The sequence below is a fragment of the Clarias gariepinus genome, chromosome 15 (genome assembly GCF_024256425.1).
Source record: "Clarias gariepinus isolate MV-2021 ecotype Netherlands chromosome 15, CGAR_prim_01v2, whole genome shotgun sequence".
Classification (NCBI taxonomy): domain Eukaryota; kingdom Metazoa; phylum Chordata; class Actinopteri; order Siluriformes; family Clariidae; genus Clarias; species Clarias gariepinus.
The window spans coordinates 3757030-3784992 of record NC_071114.1 but is presented as its reverse complement, the minus strand read 5'-3'; the positions used below and the strand labels follow the sequence as shown (position 1 = coordinate 3784992).

At 37.2% G+C, this 27963-nt stretch overlaps 1 protein-coding gene across 1 annotated transcript in view; it reads right to left on the bottom strand.

Moving 5' to 3' along the window:
* Positions 1-24243, bottom strand: part of zdhhc13 (zinc finger DHHC-type palmitoyltransferase 13) — a 29216-nt gene extending 4973 nt beyond the window's left edge. Inside the window, exons 1-12 of the mRNA XM_053513473.1 lie at positions 24111-24243; positions 22267-22463; positions 18235-18357; positions 15848-15925; positions 11574-11718; positions 7010-7074; positions 6454-6616; positions 5683-5808; positions 5447-5580; positions 5044-5144; positions 3072-3196; positions 270-332 (exon numbers count right to left, since the gene is read on the bottom strand). Coding sequence (XP_053369448.1) covers positions 270-332; positions 3072-3196; positions 5044-5144; positions 5447-5580; positions 5683-5808; positions 6454-6616; positions 7010-7074; positions 11574-11718; positions 15848-15925; positions 18235-18357; positions 22267-22463; positions 24111-24134 — 1344 coding nt within the window. The 5' untranslated portion in view covers positions 24135-24243. The remainder of the gene's footprint in view (positions 1-269; positions 333-3071; positions 3197-5043; positions 5145-5446; positions 5581-5682; positions 5809-6453; positions 6617-7009; positions 7075-11573; positions 11719-15847; positions 15926-18234; positions 18358-22266; positions 22464-24110) is intronic.
* Positions 24244-27963: the final 3720 nt, after the last annotated feature.

The following is a 27963-nucleotide window of genomic DNA, read 5'->3' as shown; positions in this document are numbered from 1 at the left end:
CAAATGAGGATGGGTTCCCTGTTGAGTCTGGTTCCTCTCAAGGTTTCTTCCTATTAGTTTTTCCTTGCCACTGTCGCCCTCGGCTTGCTCACCAGGGACAAACTGACCATTTTTGATTCATACAAATTCACATTTCATACAAACTTAAATAATTCTTTTGACTGTGTAAAGCTGCTTTGCGGCAATAAAAATTGCTAAAAGCGCTATACAAATAAAATTGAATTGAATTGAATTGAATTGAACTGTTGATCGGCCTGTGTTAAACTCACCATACACGATGTGCAGAAAATCCTGGGGTCAAGGCAGCCTGCTTCTGCCAGGACTACAATATTCTACAGGAACACAAAATCGCCAAGAAGAACACTGCTTTAATGTACTAAGAAACCAGAAGCCAGGCAGGCTAACATTTTGGCTAGAACAACTACAGCCGGCATCATCTGCATACATATACACTCAACAAAAATATAAACGCAACACCTTTGTTTCTGCTCCGATTTTTCATGAGATGGACTTAAAGATCTAAAATTCATTCCAGATACACAATATTACCATTTCTCTCAAACATTGTTCACAAATCAGTCTAAATGTGTGATAGTGAGCACTTCTGCTTTGCTGAGATAATCCATCCCACCCACATCAAGATGCTGATCTGACATCATGAGTAGTGCACAGGTGTACCTTATACTGCCCACAATAAAAGGCCACCCTTGATGTGGCACACCTGTGAGGTGGGATGGATTATCATAGCAAAGCAGAAGTGCTCACTATCACACATTTAGACTGATTTGTGAACAATGTTTGAGAGAAATGGTAATATTGTGTATCTGGAATGAATTTTAAATCTTTAAGTCAATCTTATGAAAAATCAGAGCAGAAACAAAGGTGTTGCGTTTATATTTTTGTTGAGTGTATATACATACATATACATACACACACACACACACACACACACACACAGTGGGTATGGAAAGTATTCAGACCCCCTTAAATTTTTCACTCTTTGTTATCTTGCAGCCATTTGCTAAAATCATTTAAGTTCATTTTGTTCCTCATTAATGTACACACAGCACCCCATATTGACAGAAAAACACAGAATTGCTGACATTTTTCCAGATTTATTAAAAAAGAAAACTGAAATATCACATGGTCCTAAGTACTCAGACCCTTTGCTCAGTATTTAGTAGAAGCACCCTTTTGATCTAATACAGCCATGAGTCTTTTTGGGAAAGATGCAACAGGTTTTTCACACCTGGATTTGGGGATCCTCTGCCATTCCTCCTTGCAGATCCTCTCCAGTTCTCTCAGGTTGGATGGTAAACGTTAGTGAACAGCCATTTTAAGGGCACCTTCAGAGATGCTCAACTGGGTTTAAGTCAGGGCTCTGGTTGGGCCATTTAAAAACAGGGAAGCCACTCCTTTATTTAAGCTGTGTGCTTAGGAACATTGTTTTGATGGGAGGTAAACCTTCCGCCCAGCCTGAGGTCCTGAGCACTCTGGAAAAGGTTTTCGTACAGGATATCCCTGTACTTGGCCGCATTCATCTTTCCCTCGATTGCAACCAGTCGTTCTGTCCCTGCAGCTGAAAAACACCCCCACAGCATGATGCAGCCACCACCAAGCTTCACTGTTGGGACTGTACAGGACAGGTGATGAGCAGTGCCTGGTTTTCTACACACATACCACTTAGAATTAAGGGAAAAAAAGTTCTATCTTGGTCTCATCAAATCAGAGAATTTTATTTCTCACCATCTTAGAGTCCTTCAGGTGTTTTTATTGTGCACTGAGGAGAGGCTTCCGTCGGGCCACTCTGCCATAAAGCCCCGACTGGTTTCTACAACTTTCTCCCATCTCCCGACTGCATCTCTGGAGCTCAGCCACAGTGATCTTTGGGTTCTTCTTCACCTCTCTTACCAAGGCTCTTCCCCAATAGCTCAGTTTGCCCGGATGGCCAGCTCTAGAAAGGGTTCTGGTCGTCCCAAACGTCTTCCATTTAAGGATTGTTGAGGCCACTGTACTCTTAGGAACCTTTAAGTGCAGCAGAATTTTTTTGTAACCGTGGGCAGATCTGTGCCTTGCCACAATTCTGTCTCTGAGCTATTCAGGCAGTTCCTTTGACCTCATGATTCTCATTTGCTCTGACATGCGTTGTGAGCTGTAAGGTCTCATATAGACAGCTGTGTGGCTTTTCTAATCAAATCCAATCAGTATAATCAAACACAGCTGGGTCTGAATACTTAGGCCCATGTGATATTTCAGTTGTTTTTTTGTTTTTTATAAATCTGCAAAAATGTCCACACACAAAAGTTTGGGGTCACTTGCAAATTTCTTTGTTTTTGTTTAGTGATTTATTTTCCACATTCTACAACAATACTCAGGATTTCAAAACTATCAAATAACACGTATGGAATTAGGTAATTACATAACAACAACAAAATCAACAGTTAGTTGTTATTTTAAGACACAGAGGTCAGCCTTTCTGTAATAGTTCTTGCAAGAGCAGTATTGTCGAATGCATTTGCAAAGTCCGTCAAGCACCATAATGAAACTGTCTCTCATGAAGGCCGTCCCAGGAGGGCGAGACCAAAACCTACCTCTGCCGCAGATGAGAAGTTCATTTAGAGTTATCAGCCTGAAAAATGACCATTAACTGTTCAAAGGAGATTAATGCATTTTTGTGACGCCTTCAGCATTCTTTTGCAATGTAGAAAGAAATAAAAATCAGGAACGATCATAAAGTTAGAAAGTGACCCCAAACTTTTGAACGGTAGTATATATACTGCACTGTATACAGTATATACACAAATTGCAATTTTTTTGGCCAATTCCGATTTCCAATATGACCTTATAAAAACTAAAACTGACAACATACACAAATATTTATGTAACTTTCTAAAATACTGTATGTTTATAATAAAATTAATTTTGTCCAAAACAGCAGAAGGTTACAGGACACAAATAAAAATCCCAAAATCAAGTGAAGAAATCACTATCTGCATGAGTGGATTAATTAATGTAGCTTTCTCCGAGCATGCAAGTAAGATTTAGTAATATAGCAAAACGATCATGCTTACCTTCTTCTTCTCTTCCTCGGTCACCCTGATAATCCCAGGGTCGGTTCTGCAGGTGCGCAGGTAGTAATATAGCAGAGCCAAAACTGTCAGGGGAAACATTATTTGCACTGCAGCACTGTGGCCATGTGACCTCTGGTGTTAAGGCTTAATACTGAAATATCCACATATTCTATTTACTTACATATCAATATACGCTGTAACTGACTTGTAGTGTAATATGAAAGTATATAAAAGGGCTGTGGCACATTCTTAGAAAAAATGACCATACAAAAGGTCTTATAAACCTATTTAGGATATACCTTATATCTATATACAAGTCATATTTTATTTGTCATATTTATTCCTGTTTACGCTCTTCACAGTAAAATTTCCTGTGTTTAATTACATATAAATGTTTGGACTAATATGAAACTAATTCTATTAATTTGCATAAGTAGTGTGGTGTTCATATTCATAAGTTTGAAATCACAAAATATTATTTATATATATATAGTTGCAGGCAACAATGAGTGGAGTCAAGCACCCTGCGCCATCGCCACCCTGCACCATTCAAGCACAACACAGCTCCAATAAAATTCTTCTAGGAACTACAAAATGGACTTCAGACTGCCATTTCCTTCATGTAACTATTGCACACGATTTGATAAAAAAAAAAAAAAAAAAAATGTTTGTAATACTTTATGTATTTATTGTTGTTGTTGGTCTTTCGGCTGCTTCCGGCAAGGGGTCACCACAGTGGAATATCCAGTCCGCACTACAACTTGGCACAGGTTTTACGCCGGATGCCCTTCCTGACGCAACCCTCCCATTTTATCCGAGCTTGGGACCGGCACTGCATCCACTGAGCCACCAGTGCCACACTCTATGTATTTATTAAATGCATTTATCCTGGCTAACAGCAAATAAAAGCACAAATGATCTTATTAGGAGGTGCAAAATCACCTTTGGATGTGTTGGATTTTTATGAGTGTGCAGCAATACCTCCATGCTTCACAGATGGTGTCAATCACTCCTCCAGCATACTCTCATTGTGCAGCTAACAAATGAGCGTTTGGGCTTACGAAGCAGACTGATAGGTATGAATGTGCCCTAAGTAACAATTTCATAAATGAGCTCAGGGAATCTGCTTTGGACACGACAGGCCTGACAGGAGAGAGGAGCAGTGGGCAGAGTAGCTGAATATTCACACCGCATAAAGGCAGATTTGGCATCCTCGATGACGTTGCAAGTTGAGTCTCATATCTTGAGCAACCTTATTGAAAGGCATATCTTGTGATGGTGAACGGATAGTTACCATGTTTCAGAAGGGACAAATTATTAACCTGCATTAAGCAAAGAACACAATTAAGTTGATTGCTAAAAATTACTGCTACTGGGTTTAGAATTGTCCTAAAAATTTTAAACCTCCACATTAACCTACCTACACATTTAAAAGAATTCAAGAAAAAGCTGGTGAAATAATGTTGGACTGTAAACTTCATAGAAGAAATGTGGTCAGGCAAAAAATATGAATGACTGTAATTGGAAATCCCTTAAATACTGTGGGATGTTGCATTAGTAAATAAAAACTGACAACAGTTCTATTTAATACTGAAAGCACTTAAACAAACAGCGTAATGAGATCTTACAGATAATAAAAAAAAAAAAAATTTGTGGCCATAACTAAGCTATAAAGCATTGTCTGTGGTCAAGCTCGTCACTGATTCACTATTTTTTTTTTTACTTTTGGAACACCCCACAAGAACTGCCGTATTGAAAATGCTTTGGCCCAGTCATCTTAGCCATCACATAAGCTCGCAAACTTGATTCGCAGCTTGAGTGTGCAAAAATTTTAAATCCCAGGAAATTGCTATTTTTTACATACATACACATATGTTAAAAAAAATTGGTCTGAATGTGTGTGCTGTGTGTGTGTGTGTGTGTGTGTGTGTGTGTGCATGCGTGAGTGCGTGCATTTGCATATAAAGGATATCTGGCAAAAACCACAGGCACCAGGTGACAAGCATCCAAAATACAGAGGCAAGAAGGGAGGTGGAGGGAGCCAAATTCTGAACTGTGGCACTAGCTACCCGCCTGGGAAAAACACGCACGCATACACACACAAACACACAGAAAATAATAAACTATTCTCATTAATCCCACGTAATAAATAACATACTGGTCATAAAATGGTTATACACGTTGCTAAAGCCATCAAGTCGATGTTGGAATTAAATAAATTAACTACATTACAATGTTTAGGTTAGGTACACAACTAATACCAATTAACCAAAACTTAAATGAATTTAACGTTTATTTGTGTATTATGACATTTTGTGCATTTTAAAACAGACATTTGTAAAACAACAGGTATTTGCACTAAGAGTATTGTGTACCTGCAGGTGAGGTTGATTACGGCGAGCAAACATGCCAACAGAACCCCTTTCAGTAGCCATGACTCAGAACTTAGATCTAATATGGCTCCTACAGCCCACATCACACACACACTAAAGACACACTGCAAAAAGGCCTGCAAAACACAGACACATTGCACAAAAACACACTAACATACGAGCAGCCTAATTAGACTTTTAAATATTACCCAAAAACATAGAATTTCACAGGTGCATACCTGGTAATTGTTGAGGAATCTTAAGCAACGTGTGCTTGATTTTTTTCGTTCAGTCTTTACCATGTTCAGCATGTGAATAAGCAAAGGACTGTGCACCTGGTGGGCCAAGTCTATTGGTGTGTGACCCTAAACACACACACACACACACACACACACACACACACACACACACACACACACACACTTTTACTTACTGCAAGTAAAAACATCTTAAACACTTATAGTGAAATCTATAGGAAACATGTCTGATGGTTTGTGGTCACCTGGCCATCACACCCATATGAGCTTGTTTAACATTTTGGAGCAGAACTGTGAGAGTACATGTTCTTGTTCATATGTCAGCAGGTATCCCTGGCACACAGACATCACTCCATTGGCGTTCAGTGGGGTGGAGGTCAGAGCTGTGTACAGGAAACCTTAGTTCTTTCATGTGCACAGGAACATTTTCTTGCTGTAACAATCTTAGGTCTCTCGGTCTCACTGAAATAAAAAACCTGCTACAGCATCCAAAAACATCCTATACAGTTGTGTGCTTCCAGCTTTGTGGCAAGAGTTTAGGGAAAAACTACATACAGATATGGGTGTGATTGTCAGGCATCCACACACTTTTTCTCATATTGTATTATTGGTACTGGATCTGACAATTTATATATTTTAAACATCACTATAAGAGCATTTTTGTATTCATACTGTAATTTGTCTCGTGAATATTTGAAAGTAGTAATGACTGAATGACTTAATTAATTAATTTGAATCATAGTTTTTCCTCACACTGGAGTTCTGCAGCTCCACACTGGCTCCAGACTCCAGCAAGATGTGTGCAGCATCAACATTACCAGCAAGCACAGCACAGTGCAGTGGCGAGTTCCTGTTCACCTTATCGACTGCATTTACTGATGCATTACAACGCAGCAGGAAGTTTGTCGGTTCTGGCCTGTCACAAGCAAAACACACAACACAGCAGAAGGGATTAGTATCTGTAATTCATTAAAAACTTGCTTTTTGTGTTTTCAAATGACCTTCTGAGTGGCTGCACTCTGAATAAAGTTGTAAAAGCAGGTGATATCTTACTGACCTTCACTTATTTTAAAGTAAGATTAAAGCAAAAGCAGGTTCCATTTCTGGCTAACAGGGGCAGATGCAACACTCAAGAACTTGCATATGCTGTGCAACCATTCTGCCTTTTTCTTGAGAAAATGCACTTTTCTGTCTCCCTAAAATTGTTCTTGGGATTAATGATTTTACCTACCACAGCACAAAGCACTTAAAGAATTTTCATTTATTACCCAGGATCAAATCAGCTGATACAAAAAACAAACAATGGTACCCAATAATTTTCTGAGCAGCCAGCATCAGTGAGGTTTGTCCATTTGCATCTGGAGCATCCACATCCTGTAAACACACAAACACACATGCTTACTGTTTACTAATAAGGAACGTTGGACTGATGCGCATTACACTCTTTTAAAAGTAGTACTATCACCATTATTATGCACATGCTGATTTTCACTGTGGTACTGACACACTCTGCACCATGCACAATCAAGCTCCCCCTCTCTCCCGCGCTCTCTTGCCAGTTAAGGAAAAAAGTAAAATCACAAAGGGAAATTCAACAGTAAATGATTATTTTTTCCCCTGAATATTTCAAGGCAGAGTTGGTTGAATTTATTACTTTTATCAGAGTGGGTGGGTTTTCAGAATTACTGTACATATGCAGGATTTTGTTAATCTGGCAACCCTGGGTTATATTGTACATCGCTTGGTGTACTGTACAATCTCACAAGAATTACAAGTATCTTGTACCCTGGCTCTCTTCCTTTCCATCATGGGTATGTCCGCATGAAGCCTGTACATACAACTCCTGACAAAAAGTATGGAATCACCCCTCTCAGAAGATGTTCATTCAAATGTTTAATTGTGTAGAAAAAAAAAAACAAGCACATACATGCCACAAAACTATTTTCACTCAACAATCCAAACTTCTTTCTGTATAAAACACTTAAAAAAAAAAGAAAAAAAAAAAAGAAAGATAACTATAGTCAGTAAAAACTCTTTTAAAGATCAAACAGAGGGAAAAAATATGGAATCACACAAATCTGAGGAAAATTATAAGGAAATCACCATGCACTTTGCATTTCTAAAACAAACACCTGTATCTGATTACAACTGCTAATTAGTCTGCAGTTAAAAAAAAAAAAAAAAAAAAGAGTGCTTGCACACACTAGTGATGTCTTGAACCAAGATGATTGACATAACTCATGGCTCTAACACAAGAGATGTCAGTTGAAACAAAGGAGAGGATTATCAAACTCCTTGAAGAAGGTAAATCTTCACGGAATGTTGCAAAAGATGTTGGTTGTTCCCAGTCAGCTGTGTCTAAAATCTGGACCAAGTACAAATCAAATGGAAAGGTTGTAAAAGGGAAGCGTACTGGTAGACCAAGAAAGACATCAAAGCGCCAAGACAGAAAACTTAAGGCAATATGCCTGGAAAACAGAACATGCACAACAAAACAAATGAGGAACAAATGGGCAGAAAGTGGAGTCAATGTCTGTGACAGGACAGTAAGAAATCGCTTAAAAGAAATGGGATTTACATACAGAAAAGCCAAACGAAAACCATCATTAACATCTAAACAGAAAAAAAACAAGGTTTCAGTGGGCTAAAGAAAGACAATCTTGGACTGCGGATGACTGGATGAAAGTTATATTCAATAATGAATCACGAATCTGCATTGGGCAGGGTGATGATGCTGGAACTTTTGTTTGGTGCCGTTACAATGAAATTTATAAAGACAACTGCCTGAAGAAAACATGCAAATTTCCACAATAATTAATGATATGGGTTTGTATGTCAGGTAAAGGTATGGGAAACATGACGGTCACATGAAAGTTTATGTTGAGATTTTGACCACTTTTTTATTCCATCAATTGAAAGGATGTTTGGTGATGGTAGCATCATTTTTCAGGATGATAATGCATCGTGCCATAGGGCAAATTCTGTAAAAAAAAAAAACATTCCTACAGAAAAGACATAAAAATGTCTATGGCATGGCCTGCAAATAGTCCGGACCTCAATCCAATTGAAAATCTGTGGTGGACTCATTAGTGATGTAATTTCCTGTTTTCGTATCGTTGCCGCAAAAGTTTCACGTTTGTATCAGCGTTTGAATTATATTGCTTTTTTCGTTTATACAATAATAATATTAATAGCAACTAGTTTTTACATCTTCATACTATTTGGATTCGCCTTTTTTCCGCTTTTTGGAGAACGTGCGAGTTTCTTCTTCTAACAACAACAAACGGAATTCAGCCCCAAACAACTAAACTCCAACTCAGGTACGATATAATGGATAATATTCAGCTTGTCCAGTGTGTGGAGTGCAGAATGTTTAGACATTCTTTCTCCGTCGTTAGTGGTAATTTTACTTGTGATAAGTGTGTGTTAGTGAGCACTCTGACGAAGATGATCAGCGTTAGAGGTGCGCATCCAGACTGGTGTGTGAGAGCAGCGTTATTCCCGTAGCGGACAGTCTGGGTGCCGCAGGCGGAGATAATCAGCCCCCGACTCCGTCATTAAAGCCCTCACAGCGGGGTGAGTGGGTAACGACTAGCCCACCGGAGCTCACCTCTTCTGCGCTTAACGTGTCCAACAGGTTTGCTCTTCTCAGTGATGCACCCACTGAGAAACCTGAAAGAGCTGGTTATAGGAGACTCTATACTGAGACATGTGAAATTAGCTAGGCCTTTAGGGGCGCCACCGGCAGTGGTTAGGTGTATCCCGGGAGCCAGAGCACCGGACATAGCAGGTAATCTTAGGGCTCTAGGACAGCACAGGTTCTCCAAGATAGTGGTACATGTTGGAGCTAATGATATACACCTTCGTCAGTCAGAGGTTAGCAAGAATAACTTTTCAGAGGTGTTTAAATTAGCGAAGGCGATGTCCGATGATGTAATATGCTCTGGTCCCATCCCAATGAGACGTGGTGACATAACTTACAGCAGGTTATGGTCGCTGAACCGCTGGATGTCCAGGTGGTGCTCAGAAAATAATGTGGGCTTCATAGACACATGGAAGACTTTTGAGGGCAAAGCTGGCCTGTTAGGACGGGACGGTGTCCATCCCACTCGGGAAGGTGCTGCTTTCATTTACATTTACATTAAGGCATTTGGCAGACGCTCTTATCCAGAGCGACTTACAAAAAGTGCTTTAATGTTTACAACATTGGATACATACTTAACATTTCTTGTAGTATAGCTCGTAGTCTCAGAAGAGGCCTAGTTAATCGGTGACAATCCAGAGCCCAGGCTAGGGAGCAGACAGACAGGCTAAACCAACCGTCTGCTAGCGGCATAGAGTCGTCACCCAGGGTTCACTGTATTGAGACTGTGTCTGTTCCCCGAGTTAAACAAAAGTGAAAGACCCAGAAAGTCTGTTTTAGTAATTTAATTAACATAAAAACCACAAACTCGAATCATACTGAATGCACCTCTGATCTGAAGCTAGGACTGTTAAATATTAGATCGCTCCAGGATCAGGAATTTTATATACTCTGTTTAACAGAAACCTGGATTAAACAGGACGAGTATGTGGCTCTAAATGAAGCTAGTCCTCCTGAATATAGCTACATACACCAGCCTTGGTTAACTGGTAGAGGAGGAGGCGTCGCAGTTATTCACAATGATAATTTCACTATTATACAAAAACCAATTTAATTCATTTGAAGTTCTCTATAGTAACATAAGTGTAGCTACAAAAATTAAGTCAGCTCAGTCAATTCCACTAATTGTCATTTACAGACCTCCAGGGCCGTACTCTGAATTTCGTAGTGAATTTGCAGATTTCCTCTCAAACCTAGTCATTTCTGTAGACAATGTGTTAATTGCTGGAGATTTTAATATTCATTTTGAGAATGCATACTGGACTCAGTAAGAGTACAGTAAATTAAAAACGCGCTACCGTACTAAACGTACAGTACATTCACATCAACTACCACACAGAGTTTTATCAGTAATCTCGCAGAGTTACCAACTTTGATTAGACCACCGCCGATTACCGAATATTCAGAGTCGAAGTTCCGTTATACCTTAGATAATGTAGCTCCAGTTAAAAGAAAAATTATTAGAGATAAGAAACTCGCTCCCTGGTATACCAATCATACACACAGAAAGAACTGAAACAAAGATCTAAAAGCAGTTTAGCAGCAAACTTTGTGAAAACTAATATTTGTCTGAAAACGTTTGGCCACAACTGTACTGTTTGTCATTAGTTAAATCCATGCCTCAGAGAATTCAAGCTATTATAAAAGCCAGAGGTGGTGCAACAAAGTACTAGTACTGTTTTTATTTGGTGATTCCGTATAATTTTCCCCTGCATGATCTGTAAAAACAGTTGTCATTGGAAATAGTTTTGTGGCATGTATGTGTTTGTTTGCTTTTTTTACACAATTAAACATTAGAATAAACATCTTCTGAGAGGGGTGATTCCATACTTTTTGCTAGGGGTTGTAAAAGTGAGATATGTCTAAATGACAGAAGGACACAGTCTGATTGATGAAGCCAGAAATATTACATATGTCTGGTTTGGGCTTAAAAAGAAACTAGAAATATAATTGAAAAGGAAAACACACATATAGAATATGTGTTCAATTAAGGACATTATACAAGTAAAAATAGCTTGGCAGGAATAAGTTAGGTGGGAATATGAACCCAGTTAGAACTCTACTGTAGATGTCCATGTGCCCGCTGCTGTAGGTATTAACTGCTATTTGTGTATAAGACTTTTTTTATCTTTATTCTTTAAATAAACAGTAGTAGGTTTGGTATAGTGTAAAATATTAGTTGCAGATTACCTATTAGCTCCAGGTTAGTGGTGAAGTACGTCTCACTCACCTGACCCTTGGCCATTAGGTATGCTGCTATAGGCATGTGTTGAAAAAGCACAGCAAGATGGAGGCCACTGTATCCTTCTGCATCCACAAGAGATGGATCGGCACCGTAACGCATCAGCTGGATAACCATCTGCAAGTGACCCTGCCTGGGAAAATAGCACCACACATCAGATGATAAAAATAGTCCGTAAAGCAGAGAAGCTTCTTTTTCAGCAACAGGTTTACTGCTGTTTTAAAGAGTCTACAGTAACTGCCTTACTTTGGCCATTGGGTAAATGTTGAAATAAATCTGTAACTCATGATACAGCTAAAACAGGGCACAAGGCGGAAAAAAAATGCACCCTAGATGTGATACCAGTGCACATCTTTAAACCCAGGATGAACTAAAATTTGTCCTGGCCTAATCAGGTTAAAAATTAATATTTTACCAAAATTTTATTATGTTAAATAATCAAACAGTCCAATTTAAAATATCTTCCTGTTGATGTGGTAAAATATGCAACTCATTAAAAAAAAATCACCCAAAAATAGTTCTAAAAGAATAAGGTTTGATGAAGTATTTCTGAAACCTATAGAACATCATTTGCATTCTAATGATGTGCTATAGGTTTCAGAAATATCCTGATAACTGCCTAGTTCTTTTGTGTCACTGAATGAAAATCTCCACAATACTCCATGCCTGTGAAGCATATACCCTGAAAAAGAAGAGCAAAATTAAATGCTTTGGGAAAAATGTTTCTGAAAATTGGATAGAAAAAAAAAAACGTGACAAATGAAAGAATCCAAAGATATCTCAGGCAAGAAATAACTATTGGCAAAGTTATCAAGGAGCATAAATTATGAGCATGTTTGCAGAATGTCAAAAGAAAAGATTAATCAGATTAATGATGAAGAGAAACAGAAATTGGAAACAGAGGAGAGGAAGACCAACAAGAAGATAAATTGATGACATTAAAGAATGGCTAAAAGTAGGAGAGCAGACAGCAATAAAAATGGCTAAGAAATGAAAAGAACTTTGGAAAATATCAGGATAGGAATGAAAATCACCATTGGCAAAAATGTGCACAAAGTGAATAATTAAAATCTCTTAAACTACATTTATTATTAACCTTCTTTAAAAGATGTGTTTGAAATGAATAATTGTTTCAAATGCCTCTTTAGTTAACCATACAACCAAGTACAGGCTCTTCTTCACTTCTCACTCATTTGCCGATAGACGTACAGTCAAATAATCGGTGCATGCTTACTGACAGCCTACTTTCTTGCCCCTGATGAAGTCCATGATAAAGTTTCTCTTTTTTGATTGATCAGATGAAATAAACTGATGATAAACTTCTGAATTAATTCTGCTGCTACCATCATGAGTTCTATCATCAGTAAAGATTAGTTAACCTGCTCTAGAAGCAGCCATGCAAGCAGAAGCCATGCTATTACCTCCATCCTGCATTAACAATGTGTTTGTAAGTTTTGGAACATGAGCAGATCCTTTTTTTCCCTCAACACTTAGGCCTTTTCCATCTCATTGGTAGACTTTCAACAAAGTTCCAAAAACATGTGACTGATCTCTTTATCTGTGGTGTCATCTCCCTGCAAACTCGAATATGGCCTTCTGATTATTACCGCTGATGAGAGGTTTGCATCTTGTGGTTGTGTTTATATTTCTGACAGTGTCTTGTGAAGCCTTTACTTCTGCACTGTGGAGCTCCTGGTTGATGTCGCTGGCTGTTATTTTTGGGTCTTTCCTCACAGCTCTTACAATGTTTCTGTTATCACCTGTAGATGTGTAACTTGATGTATTACCATTTATTCTTTTCCAGGACATTGTGTTTATGCTTGTACCATAAACAGCTCTTATGGTTTCCCTGTTTAGACAGATAGTTTTGTGGTTTATGCTTCTTTGCCAAATGTTCTTCCTAATTCCGATCTGTCTTCTTAGGACACTTCTTCAGCAACCACAGCTAAAAACCAGGCAGGACATACTGTAATGCTCTCTGACGAACAAGAAGCAACTGACAGAATCTGCTGTTCATGCATCATAAGTCAATGTAACACACTGGGGAAAGAACTTACCGCATCTTCCTCTTGCATAAGCTCACAGACAGACATAATTAGCTATGTTTTGACATGGAAGTGTGAGTATGCCACCCCTCACCCCTAAGAACAAGGCCAATCTATTTTCTAGTCTCCTGGCTACGAAAGGTTGTAGCATCACTTGGGACTAGCAATTTTGTTCTCCAAAAGATAGTGGTGAACATGTTTCTGTCAGACCAGGTTTATGCTTTGTAACACCAAATACAGTCTCGTCAGGAGAAGCACAAAGCTCAGAGCTATTGGCCGTTTAAATAATTTATCTAAAAAAGTACACCTGCGCAAACAAGAAACACCAGTGTTTTTTTTTTTTTTTCCAAAAAAAGTGTGCGATCACATGAAAAAAATGTGCCAAGTCAAATAAACATTGCCATGTTCTAAGATGTTTAAGACATCCATCAACTTTATTTCTGGGATTCAGTTCAGGGCTTTGTGATCCACTGCTTTTAATTTTCTTTGCTGTCCTTAAACTATTTTTTTTATTATTATTATTTTTTTTTTTTACAAATTTGAAGGTTTGCTTAGGATCATTGTCCTGCTGTAAAAGCTAGTTGTGACTAGGCTTGAACACTACAGTTGATGTATTAAGATTGTCACCGTTACATCTTCTAGATAATATCTATTTTATAATGTGCCTTTCTAAGTCCTGCAAAACTCCACAAACATGATTGTGTCACTCCAATACTTCACATTTGGGACAATGATCTTCACATTAAACATCTTATTTACTGTATTGCAGATTACTTAGGCCAAACAATTCATTCACTGCTGAACACTTCCAACTGATGATCTACCTCAAACTTTAGCTTGTATTTGTTTTTGAACTGCCATTAGACTTCTACCTTTCAAAAAAACTTTCAGGTTGTTATTTAATCGTAGTGGTAAATGCACATATTGTCATATTTACGGCATTTGGCAGAAGCCCTTAGCCAGATCGGCTTACATTTTTATCTCATTATACATCCGAGTATCTATGGGTACAGGCCTTGCTCAAGAACCCAATTGTGGCAACTTGGTGGTGCTGGGGTTTGTAACCTGGGACCTTCTGATCCATAGTCCAAGATCTTACCCACTGAGCTAGCCCTGCACACATTTGGTAGCTGGTGCTTCCATCTTCATCTCCATCACCAGCTCCTTGGTTGTTGTTTTCAAAATAAAAGTTCATTATCCGATGATGTTAATTTGTTCACTCCTAAATGCAGTTTCTGTGTGGTTCAAAAGTTGTAAATTTGCATACAGCTGTTTATACATATGCCTTTGGCACCTTCAGTGAAGAAAAGTGTTCCTAAATAGGAACAAAACTTTTTTCCATGGTAACGAGAGCAAAAAAACACAGTAGTATACCCACAAAAACACTTTCTTCAACACATACAAAGGAACATAGAAAATCCATTGCATTCACAGGAATTATTATAGTAAATTAAAGCTGATTTCTTTTTTTTTTTTTATTTAAATACCTGACATAAAAATTAACAAAAAAAAGTATCTCCTTTTATATCACAGCTTTTCTTAATCCAGCTTTGTAACATAGGGATAGGGAGAATGTAATACAAAATTGACTTTTCACATGATGACATCCTTTGAATGTGGATTTGAAAAAGAGCACAACAAATAGAACTGAAGTACCAGGAGTGTATGCAAAACAGAAAGCAATGAAGAGAGAAAGTTAGTTGGCAAAGCAGTACAACAAGCACATGCATCATGCCATGGACTGTGAGTAATAGAGTAAAAATGCTCTCCATCACTGACACACTAATATTAGGATCCTGTTGCTCATGGTAAGCTTAGTTGAGACCATTATGTTAATTTCCACCATACTGGATTTTCCACATTTTTTTCACCCCAAAAGTGTTCACCTACAACTTTTGTTCAAACATGACCAAATCAAAACACTAAGGGATTAACCAGGAAAAAGTTGATTGTCTGATTTTTTTTTTATATACAGGACAGTTCATTCATGAATCCAAAGGCCAAGTCATTAATTAGGAAATGTAGATAACTACCTCATCCTAAGTGACCTCAAGAACTTAAGGTCACATTTATAAAACTGCTTATGAGTTTTCAACCAACTTACATCACTTAAAATGTATTTATTGTAGTGACATCATTATTATTACTGTATTGAATTTATTAAATGATAATAAAAGGAGGTGAACACCATATGTATGTGTTATGTATATAATTTACCTTATGGCCCAGTGGAGTGGAGTAGAGTTTAAGTCTCCTCCCAACTGATCCACAATCGCACCTTTAGATATATAATACCTGCAATACACATATTCAAAACATAATGTATGGCTGTACAGTGCAACAGTCTTACTCACATAATAGTGCAATGATAGATATTTATTTAGTAACATATGTACATCCTGTTAAGTAGGGCTGCAACAACGAATCGATTAAAAATCAATTGCTAAAAGCGTTGGCAACAAATTTCATAATCGATTCGTTGTGTCACGCGACGCAGAGACATTTCATTATTTAAAAAAAAAAAAAAAAAAAAACTTCAGTTGAGCGCGGAGCAGACAGAACACACTCGGTCTCGTGAACTGATTTGCGCCTCATAGACAGGGCGGAGCAATTTTTTTTTAAAACGAGCGGAGGTAGAGAAAAGATACATGGCGGAGGCAGAGAAATCCGTAATCAGGTAATCGTCTCCCCTCCTGGGTCTTAGTGCGCATCTTTCACTGGTATAATCAACATCCGTGTAGGTGAACGTGTACTGTTTAATAACACTGTGACCACGTGTGTGTAAAACATACTTTATTTTGTGTCTGTATGCGTGTGTACAGCACGCATGTAAAGCAAAAGAATCTCTTATTAGAGAGTTTATCTCTATATCCATTTTCTCTCTCTGCTCAAGGCTCAGCCTGTTCTTTGTGTCTGTGTGACAGACACACAGACAGACACACACACACTCTTTCACTCTGCTCTACACAGAAACACTGCTCTGTCTCGATTCTTTTCAGAGGTAAAGTGCAGGTTAATTTGTTTTATTTTTACTTTACAGCAGTGATGCTGTTAGTGTGTCACTCAACCCAGTGTCATTAGAGAGATTTCTTGTTTATTTTTCGGATAAAACAGTATTTCCGTTGTGTGTGCGCGTGCGTGTGTGTACACAGCGCCTGCAGGCACAAATGGAAATCCGTCGGGATTCATTTTAACTTTTTTTTTTTTAAAGGTAAAGTTCAGGTTAATTCGTTTTATTTTTACTTTATATTTTGTGTTAGTTACTTTTATGTACTTGTTTTTTTGGGCTGTGGAATGAATAATTTAAATTTTTATTATTTCTTATAGGAAAATTTAATTTGGTTTACAGGTGTTTTGGACTACGAGTGTTTTGGACTAGGAGCCCGCTTCCGGAACGAATTACGCTCATAATCCAAGGTTCTACTGTATTAGGTTTAGGGGACAATTACCTTTTTTTGTTTTTTTACACAGGGTCAGGCAGGTTTGGACAGATTTTTTATTTTAATAAATGAAATCATCATTTTAAAAAAAACAGCATTTACTTGGGTTAATCTTTGTGTAACATCAAAATTGGTTTAATGACCTGTATCATTTAAGTGTGACAAATATGCAGACACAGAAAATATATATATTATCCAGTGTTATGTCCACATACATGCTGGTCTCCTTCTTAGGTTGCAGAAAAAAATTCTGATAAATTGGTAGAAAATGTGCCATCATTGTTTACAATAACGCTGACAAGGTCATATTGTGCGGAATTCTACAAAACACACCTGCTGATAGAATCTGGTAATAAAGACAGGTGACATAAATGTCAATTAATTAATTAATAATTAAATTCATTTTTATTTTTCAATAATGGAGTGCTATGAGGACAAGGGTGCAGTTGGTTAACAGGAAATGTGTTTTTGATAATATAGGGTCCACTTTGTTGAGGTAACCAGCCGTTCACTGATGGAGATCTCGGTAGAAAACAGTTTATGGTTTAAACATTTTGAGCAATTGCTGTTATAATAATGAAATAATCATTAGAAAACTTTTGTATTAGGGCATTTCAGGGCCATCATCTTGATTATTAATTAGAATCCTTTACATAAAGGTTCAAGGACATAATGGGTTCTCTTTTTTTTTCAAACTTGTTTATTCATTATTAGTTTCCAAATTCTTGGAGAGGATTGTTTGAATATACAATATTCAAATAAAACAAAGTTTTAAAAATGTTATCCCCTGTTACAAACCGCGTCCGTCACCCTTGTCTTGTTCATCAGGGACAATCTGATCATTGTGATTTATACATATTCATTTACACATTACAAATTACAAACCTACATACAAAACCAAATGAAAATATAAAAACACAATTTAAATCTCTTAATTAATTGCAATAAACCTTTTCATTTAAAATTTGTATAACCATTTATGAACACTTATTAATCTTTTAACCTATACTTTAAATTTAGTGGCATTAAAATGTTACAAGTTCAAACAGCTTCTTAATGGCTATTAAGTTACGGCAAAAGTTTACTCATAAACTACACTGTTAGAAGTGAAAGATATTTTTTAAATAAAACACATAAAAATGAGACAGACTGGGAAAATCTTACTTGATGAGATCTGCTCTGTTATTAATAGCTGCCCAGTGCAGTAAAGTGACATTTTCTTTATCAGGCTGTCGAACATCATAACCTGCCTCGACCAGCTCTTTACACCGGTCAAACGCACCAAACCTGAAAAACAGCGACAAAAAAACAAACAAAAAAAAAAAACACATTTGTTTCTTTCTTAGTATTTTCCTAGTGTGTGAGCTGATTTATAATAGAGGCCAAGCTAGTCACACATTGGGGTTATAGAGAAAACTGAAAACATGTTACAACTTTAAGTTCTAAGAAATATAAATAAAAACAATAATTTACAAATTGACTCTAAAATAAGTGTGACAATAAATGTATTTCCACAAAAAAAACTAATACATTAATATTAGTAGTAATATGATTTTAAATGGTTTCTTTAAGGTCTTGTAAGGTTTAGTAACCACACAACTGCCACAAACATCTTTGTATATTGTAGCGTCAAGATATCCTTGAATGAAACTAAGAGGCCCAAACCTGTTCCAGCATGACAATGCCCCTGGGCACAAAGCCACCTCCATGAAGACATGGTGTGTTAAGTAGAAGAACTGAGCTGAGCTGTAAAGAGCTCTAAGCTCAATACCACTTAATGAGGTGAACTGACCAGATCCCAAACTTTGGGATGCCCTTACACTGCACCCTCAAATTCCAGGTGATGGGTTGTGGCAACAATATTTGTTGAGATGCTATGCAGTTAGGGGGCAGCATGGTCTTCATGTACCTCAAGACAAGGCTCTTGGAGACTTCTTGGTACAGGGAAGATGTTGGAGGCTTTGAAGCAGGACAGCGTTGCCCAGGAGGAAGTTGATGTCACTGAGAATAACTGCATATCTGAGACTCCTTCCAGAAATGTTGTCTGGTCTAGGTGGGTTGACTGTGTAAAGTTTTCCTTACATCAGGTCTGGTGACACAGAGTACCTGGTTGTTTGCAGAAAGGGTGGGCTTCCCCAGCTGACAAGTCACTCTGGACCTCAAACCACGCATGAAACATTCTTTAGTGCATCTGGAAGACAGGTATCACTGTCACAGGCAGGTGATGTTAGCCGTAGAGTCTGGATGCACTGCATTCGCTGCTGTTATGGAAGTCGTTCTAGATTCTCTGGCTGTGTGTGTGCTTTGCCTGTGTGATGGCATGGGACAGTGAAAATGGTTTAACAACGTTTCTATTATCTGATCAGGACTAGTCATTTCTCAGGCCCAATTTTCCCATGATCAAAGGAAACTAAACAAACTAATAAGTATAAACATAATGATTTTTTTTTTATTCTTTAAAATCCTTTACCGTAGATAAATGCACAAAGTAGGAAACACATGCAGCTTGTTTGTGGGTCCTTCAGCCTTCAGTTTTGTCTTCAGTGAAAAGGAGCTCAGTTGGGATAAGGTCAGACGAGTGACTCAGTCCATTTCTTTGCCTTGGGTTGCTTTCACAGGATGTTTTAGGTCTATATCGATCTGTACCAGCAAGAGCTGTCCAGTCATTTGTGTATCATTTGACAGAATCTGAGCAGAAAGTAGAGCTTTATACACTTCAGACATCATCCTGCTACTTCTATCAGCAGTCACATCAACAATAAACACAGTTGGTCTGGTAATAGCCAAACAACGGCTGACAGATTACAGTAGATTAAGTGGTATGCTTTGGATCATGAACCCTTCCCATCTCGGTATTCTTCTCCTCCAATCATTCTGGTACACGTTAACCTTGTTTTATCTGTCCAAACAATCTTGTTCCGGAAATTGGCAAGTTTTATAGCAAAATCTAACCCGGCCTTCCTGTTCTTTAGTGTTCCCCGGAGTTGCGTTGTAAGGTAAACCCTCTGCATTTACATCCATGAAAGCTTATCTTAATTGCAGACTTTGAGAATGATACACCTAACCTCCTCCAGACTGTTCTTAGCTTAGATATAGATGTTTTTATAACCAAGGAAAGAATTCCACAATCAACCACTTTAGTCTTTTTCTGCAGTCTTCCAGGTCTTCCTGAGCTCACCAATGCATTCCCCATAAATTGTTGGAATCAATTCTATACATATTATCTCCCTAATGTCTTATAAAATAATTAGAAAAAAGGTTAGACCTATCCATGAAATTGCTTAGTGGTCAATTGTTCAATTACATTTGAACAAATAAAAATGGGGGAACCTGAAAAAAATGGCTGTTAGTTATATATAATTAAATTTGTACCATTCAGCACAAGACGTTCATTTTATTACATACAATGTGGCAAACTGGACACAGATATGTTTGGATTTTGTTGCCAACATGCTAGGCAGCTAACTCAGATGAGTGATGTATTTTTCCATTCTCAAACTGTATACAGTGTATAGTCAGTGTTTTAGATTTAACAATAAATATGGATGTATGTTAATTAATCTAAAGCTAATCTCTGCAAAATCTTGGGAGCGAGGTGGATCGAGATCAGGATGCCTGAAAGGCTGTTTATTCGTGCCATGGCCTATCCTCACTGTATTTAGGACAGCCTAACAAGAACAATAACATAGGATATAGATTATTTAAAAGCAAGAAGATTTACTTTATTTGTTTCTGATGCTGTGCACATCCATGTTAATTTAACATCACTTTAAATGTGAAAGGGACTCACCAGTATAAAACTGTGCAAATAATGTTTAAAAAATATAAAAATCCTTTTAGTTTATTTACACCACTTGCAATAGACAGTGATGTTACTATTCTTAAAAAAATCAGCTTCTATATACTTACGCACAGGCATGCTTTTGTTTTTGTTTTATAAAGTAAGAAAGGCATGCGCCTTTTTTTGCATTTATTTTGTCTTCCGAAATTTATGGCCATTTTGCCAATGCTTACATGTTTGAACAGGTTTATTCATTGGTTAAATTCATGGGAACTTAAAAGAAAAGTCATTTCATTGTACTCACTTACTGTACTCAAAATGTGCTGAACACTGTGATTTGTGTATACACCCCTACTAACATTTCTAAATATTTAAAGTAATATATTTGTTAATTCCCTTGAAATCAACCCTCAAGATCAACGGAACTCTGGAGAGGGTAACCAGATACAAGTATCTGGGAGTCCATATCTCTGAGGACTTGTCCTGGACACCTCATATCTCTTCACTGGTAAAGAGAGCTTGCCCTTTTACCTTAGACAGCTGAAGTTCAGGATCTCCGGGGGTCTGCGCAAAACCTTCTACACCTTGATCATCCAATCTGTTGTCTCTGGAAATATTACCGTGTGGTATGGGAAAAGGTCCCAGGACAAAAATGACTGGAAGAGAGTGATCAGGTGTGCTGAGCCATCACCAGGACTGAACTGCCTGATCTACAGGACTTTTACATCAGGCGGTGGATTATGAAAGTCATTCACTGCCCTAATCACAATCTGTTTCAGAGGCTGTCATCTGGTAAGAGACTCCAGTCACTCAGGGCACGAAGTGAAAGACTGAATAGCAGCTTTTTACATCAGGCATTTACAAAAGAGCATTACTCACCAATGGCCGACAATCACTTTATCACATGTCATTGCACAAGTATCACAGATTAAATTATAATTCTGTATGATTTATATTTATATTATATTGTATAGAATTTGCATCATATTCCTATTAGTATTATTTTTATTTGTACATACTTATTCTTTTTTTCTTCTTAAAAATCTGCACAGCCTGGAGTTTGTTGCAAATGTTGTACTTGTACAACCATGTATGTGACAAAGACAGTTCTTGAACCTTGAAATAAAGCTGAAAGTCTACAGTTTTAATCACATCTTGATTGCTTCATTTCAGAAACACTGATTGTGAACAAAGGCAAAAAAAATACATAAATGAATAGTGTCACAGTCCAAAAACTTATGGCCCTGATAGTGTTTCTGGCTATTATATATTCATTCCAAAGCTCTTATCAAACTTTACTCATGCTTTGTGAGTTGTGACCTTTGCTCTTGTGTAAGAACTGTGTGGTTAAGCCATAAACCATAGAAACATACTTCCATTTCCTAAGGAACATACAGTAAGTGTGCAGAGCTTACTGTGTGGCTTTGACAATATCCCAGCTGCTGCTGTCTTCAATGTGTGTGTACTTCTTTGGCTGCTGTGTGGGGTCCAACATGGTTTCATTCCTCTGCAGGAACTGGAAACCGGACATGAAGCCATGTGAGTGACCACCGTGTACACCGTGTGTACCATGACTGCATTGCCCATCATTACCATGGCTGTGAGTGTGACCCTGCAGAAAAAATAATGATTAGGTCATTGTCAAGTGTTTATTTTTTTTCAGCTGTTAACCACTGTTCAACACAGAGACAAAACATTATAAATGTCTCTCAACTCATCACATATTTGACTTAATCAAAAACAGTATATACCTATCCTGATGTATTAATTAATAAATGGTATCTTTGGCCTGATCCACTCAGATGCAGTACTTCTCTTTAGAGCCACAATCACCTGAGCATCAATCGCTATCCTGAAGTTTGTGGTGAGATTGCTGCAATATGGTACCACAGAGATACCTTACAGGTCAAAAGCAGGAGGATTAAGACTGGTGTTTTGTCACAGATACATTGTCAAGAACACAACTAGTATTTGCACAAGTGTGTTAGCACTGATGACTCAAAAATCTACAGATTTAAACTTTTTTACAGGAGTGTTACAACATCCACCCTGAATAAAGGAAAGGTTTAATCTGTATCTTGGTCAGAATTTGCTCTTTCAATGGTATCTGTTCCATACAATGGCAGACCTGAAACCAATCTTAGAAAATGTTCTGTCGGTCTGTCTAGCCAGATTTTGTCACAGTATCACTGAACAGAATTTAATAAAACTTTTGCAGTATATAGATCTCTGCCTGGAGTTTGGTCTGCAAAATAAGTGAATCTAAATGTTGAGTAAAAGTGATGTTATGAACAGTTATGTGTGGGATTTAATAATCTCCTTTAAAATAATCTACTAATGAGCTACTGTCTCAATGTAAACAAACACCTGCACCAATAGATATTAATTAGAAAAGTGAATATTTTAAGACAAAATTTTTCTTTTCTTTATTCAAAATTCAAATTTGATTTGTTACATATACAGTCATACATAGTATGACATGCAGTTTTTACATGTTTTTGCAACTGTCCATGACCTGAACATTAAAAAGAAAATAGAGTACTTAAACAAAGAATATGAATCATAAAATATAGAAAAAAATCATTTAGCTGTAATTTACTTGTGAAATTTACACTATGTAAATGATCTACCAGCCGATTTAACTTTTTGTTAGTTCTTCAGCTGCTCCCGTCGCCACAACATAACAAACATAACTGTCTCCACACAACAACTTGGCACAAAAATCATCATCATCATCATCAGTATCATCATCATCATCATCATCAGTATCATCATCATCATCATCAGTATCATTTTGGTACTGTTACTTCCTGTTAAATCGACAGGTTTTTACAAGCAGTTTGTTTGAATATTTAAAAAATAATCGTGCTACAAAACTTTGCCTTGTGTTAGTGCTCTTTTAATCAGCTTTGTTATTTCCATTTGAAAGGAAATTAAAATCAGATTAAACAGACCTAACTGAGCTCCTTTATCTAAATTTACCATACACTGTATTGCTTATTTTACTTAAAACACCCAGATAAATAATTAGCTCCCTGCTATCAACACGGTCTAACAGGCACAAACCTTGTTTACTTTATAGATGTTAATTGTCATAACTAGGCATTTATTACTGTACATAAACACCCTGTAGGAGTTTCCAACGAAGCTAAAGAGATTATAATGCTGAATTCGAAATCATCTAGCTCTGGCGGCTAGCTAAATTAGCCAACATTACAATTATAAATGACACTACCGGCAGTTAAGAAAACTCACTCACCCCACTGCTTTCTTTCCAGTCCATTACCACTTAATGCCTTAATAATGACTTAAAATACACTAAAACTAAGAAAAGCTGGACGCTAAATGCTAAAGCGAACCTGCATTGAACCGCGTTTGCTATCAACTTCCTGGCTGCAGGAAACGCCCACTTCGCCCTGATTGGTCAGTTTCCAGCGCCATCATGCAGGTGGAATGTTGCAATACAGACTTATCACACATGGCTGAAATTCTATGCATTGTTTAAAAAAACGTGAGAAACGTTTGTGCAATGTAACACACACAAACCCCACGTTTTAAACTTTATTTTATCAACTAAGTTGAAATGTGCAGTATTTTCCATCACCAGGGAGCTCCTTGACAAAAAGCAGCTGACACAATAATGATCAATGATCACAATACCAAAGTATACATATTAAAATGATTACATCTTATCTTTATCCCTGCCTTTACCCTCTTTGTGACTGTCTTACTCTTCTTTACTCTGTTTGTCGTTCTTCTTCTTTCTATAATTCTTAATAATTTTACAAGAAATATTTACGAGAAATAGAAAAGAGGCAATAAATAAATAAATAACTTAACTATAAGAAAATGGAAAATATTATACAAGTTTTCCAAAATATATAAGAAATATAAACCTATCTGTAGAAACAAAAATGAATTTAAATGCAAATAATATGTGAACTGAATGAAAAATGTCTGAAGTGTGCAATTGTCCTGAATTGTGCAAATGAACATTGTGCAAATGTGCAATATGTGTGCAAGTGTGTGCAAATGTGCAATGTGTGTGCAAGTGTGCTATGTCCATGATTGTCCGTCTGCAGTGCGTTGGGGTGTGTGCACAGATGAATAATGTCCATGAGTGTCTATTTCTGTGCAATGTTGCAAAAAAGCGAAGATGATTAGTCTTATATGCAGTCATAGGTGTACAAGCAGGGGGCTCAGAACACAACTCTGCGGGGCTCCAGTGCTGAGAGTGAGGGAGGCTGAGACATGTCCGCCAATCCTTACTGCCTGTGGTCTGCCAGTTAGGAAGTTAGGAGATCCACTGACACAGTGAGTCCCAGGTGCTCCAACTTGGTGGTGAGTGTGGAGGGAATTATGGTATTAAATGCAGAGCTGTAGTGGCAGAATTCATCATTTTAACATAAGTCCCTTTCCGAGTGTCCAGGAAATGCAATATAACATTCTGCCAGATGGTATACAAATGCAAGTATTCTTTGTAGAATCTCTTTTCGGCATTTTATCTCTAGAGCAATTCTATTTTGGTGTGATAGAGTGTGCCATCTCTCCATGTTTTGATATGTTTAGAAGACCACTCATGGTGTTTCTTAGAGGGTAAGGGTATAATACTTGGAAAGATTTTTTTTATCTGGGTTAAATTTGCACCCCTCTTCATTCTTAAGAAATATTCAGTTTTTTACCTGAACTAGTCCTTTCAGCACCAATGAGTGGCGCTCTTTGTCTCTAAGCTTTTTGGGCTCTTAGTGCTGGGTCATCTTCAAGTATACCATATTCATTGGGAGGAGAGGAGGAACTGTTAGTCACTTGTTGTGACCTGCTATATACAGTATGTCAGTGTGCATTAGGGTTCTCTGTTCCAGTATAGCTTGAACAACCAGCAACAGGCTTTTGCACCAAACTAACAGCATTGACACTGTCACTTAATACAACAATGGATCTTTGCTGCCTGTTTCAGCATTTTCTCAAATTATAAAGGCTCTGAGAGTGGAGTAGCAGCCATATCGCTTAGGCAGTTCGTAACTGGTCATGGTAACATTTACTCATCAACACTACTAGTGTTGTTAGTGACAGCAGCAACATTTTTCCCGACTGTGTTGTTATTAGAATTATTTGGGTTGCTAGTACCTATCTGCTGCACTGGCACCACACATGAATGGTCAAAAACATAATAATACTCTTTTTTTAAATAAGCTACTAATAGGCTACTTGCTCAATGTAAACAAACACCTGCACCAATAGATATTAACAGGAAAAGCCAAATGGAACTTGGACAATTGAACGATTTTTATTCACTGAAGTTGTTAAAACTGAATCTTTATTTGATTAACATTTTTGATATCTCATCTTTGGTTCATTCTCTGATTACCAAACAGGGAGTGTATTTGGCTGACGATGAGTAGTAGTAGTAGTAGTAGTAGAACAACCTAGCGTACAAAGGTGTAAGATACTCAACCTTTTATTTAATTTCTTTGTATTTTACAGAAAAACAGACAGATATGTACGTGGGCCCTCAACATCTTTGTGATTAATTAGAGCAGAGACAGTAAGCCAGGCCTTCTAAGGCCTTCTCCTCCTCACAAATGCGCTTCTGGGAGAATGTTCAAAAATTCCCATAAAAATTCAGACTCCTAAGACTTATGGAAAACATTCCCAGAAGAGTTGGAGCTGTTACATCTGCAAAGGAGGTGAGGCCAACATCATATTGAACTCTATAGATTAAGAATTGGACGTTAATTAAAATAATATACATGTGAAGGCAATACTTTTGGCAATATAGTGTATATTGACTAAACTGAATCCTTCTCAGTAGGAGTGATTTATATCAGGCAAGGATTCTGGGTAAATTCTTAGCCTAAGTGCTTTGGTCCTATTATTAAGTTACAAACAAACTTATGGGAATTTGTGCCATGTGATGTGTCATGGGAAATAGTTAATCTGGAGATTATTCAATAAAGAGCAAGAGAATCTCTGCAAAGTATTATTTTAAATACATCTACTAGGTCAAATATATTTAATAGGTCTTAACAGAACCCATTTCTACCACACACTTATAGTTACAGTTTGATAAAAAATGGTGGTGAATAACAGAAGTAATAATTAAAGGTTTAAAATATAGTATAAAACAGCAAAGATAGTCAATCAATAGAATGCTGTGTGTACTAAAAAAAATGTTAAGGCAAACTTACAACCAGGACATGGAAAAAGACAAAAAAAATGTTGTTGAAGTGGCCAAAAAAAGATTTCCAGGCCTTTTACTAAATTAGAAAGCATGATACTCTATCACACACAGGTACAGGTTCATCCTTATCACTTCTTTGTCCTATTCCACTGTCTATTCACCATTTGACCTTAATCTTACTGCTGTACCCCAGCTCTTCAAGCATTTAAACACACAAGAATATATGTTTGAGGTTCCAAGTGCACTTCAGAAATCAGATAACTAGAAGAAGCATATATAAAAAGTTAAAATGAAAAGAGGGAATGATTGTGATGAAGGACAGTTGCCAGAAAATTACCCTCTGGTACCTCCAATAATCTGCCTGGGAAACAGGAATGGAAGACACCATTGCATTTTTTTTTCCTTCTCCGTTGCATTATTTTTATTATTTTTCATCTTTATTCATTTATATTTAATCAGTAGCGAACATGATTTGAAATGTAGAAAAGTACATTACTTCAAATAAAACAAACTTATGGAAAAGTAAAATAACAGATTTTAAAAACTACACGTACTTTAAAAAGTACCCAAATAAAATGTTTTCCCAGGTGTTAGCTTTGTACTCTAGGTACACTTAGATCACTTAGAATTTGCAACACTAATACATGACCATGCAATATGAGTTATCGTGCAATTTTTCAAGGCAAAAATGTCAAAGGAAGTATGCTTGAATATCAAAACACTCATATATCAAAGTGAATCCCCCCCCCCCCCCATAAAAAAATAATGGAGAACTCAGATAATTTATTCCACAACCCAAAAAACATATAAAAGTAATTAATACAAAATATAAAGTTAAAAAAATAAAATAAATTAATCTGCAAACCTCAACTTTTTAACCTTTAAAAGTACAAAAAAATCCCGACAGATAAGTGTTTTCATTAGTGTGTTT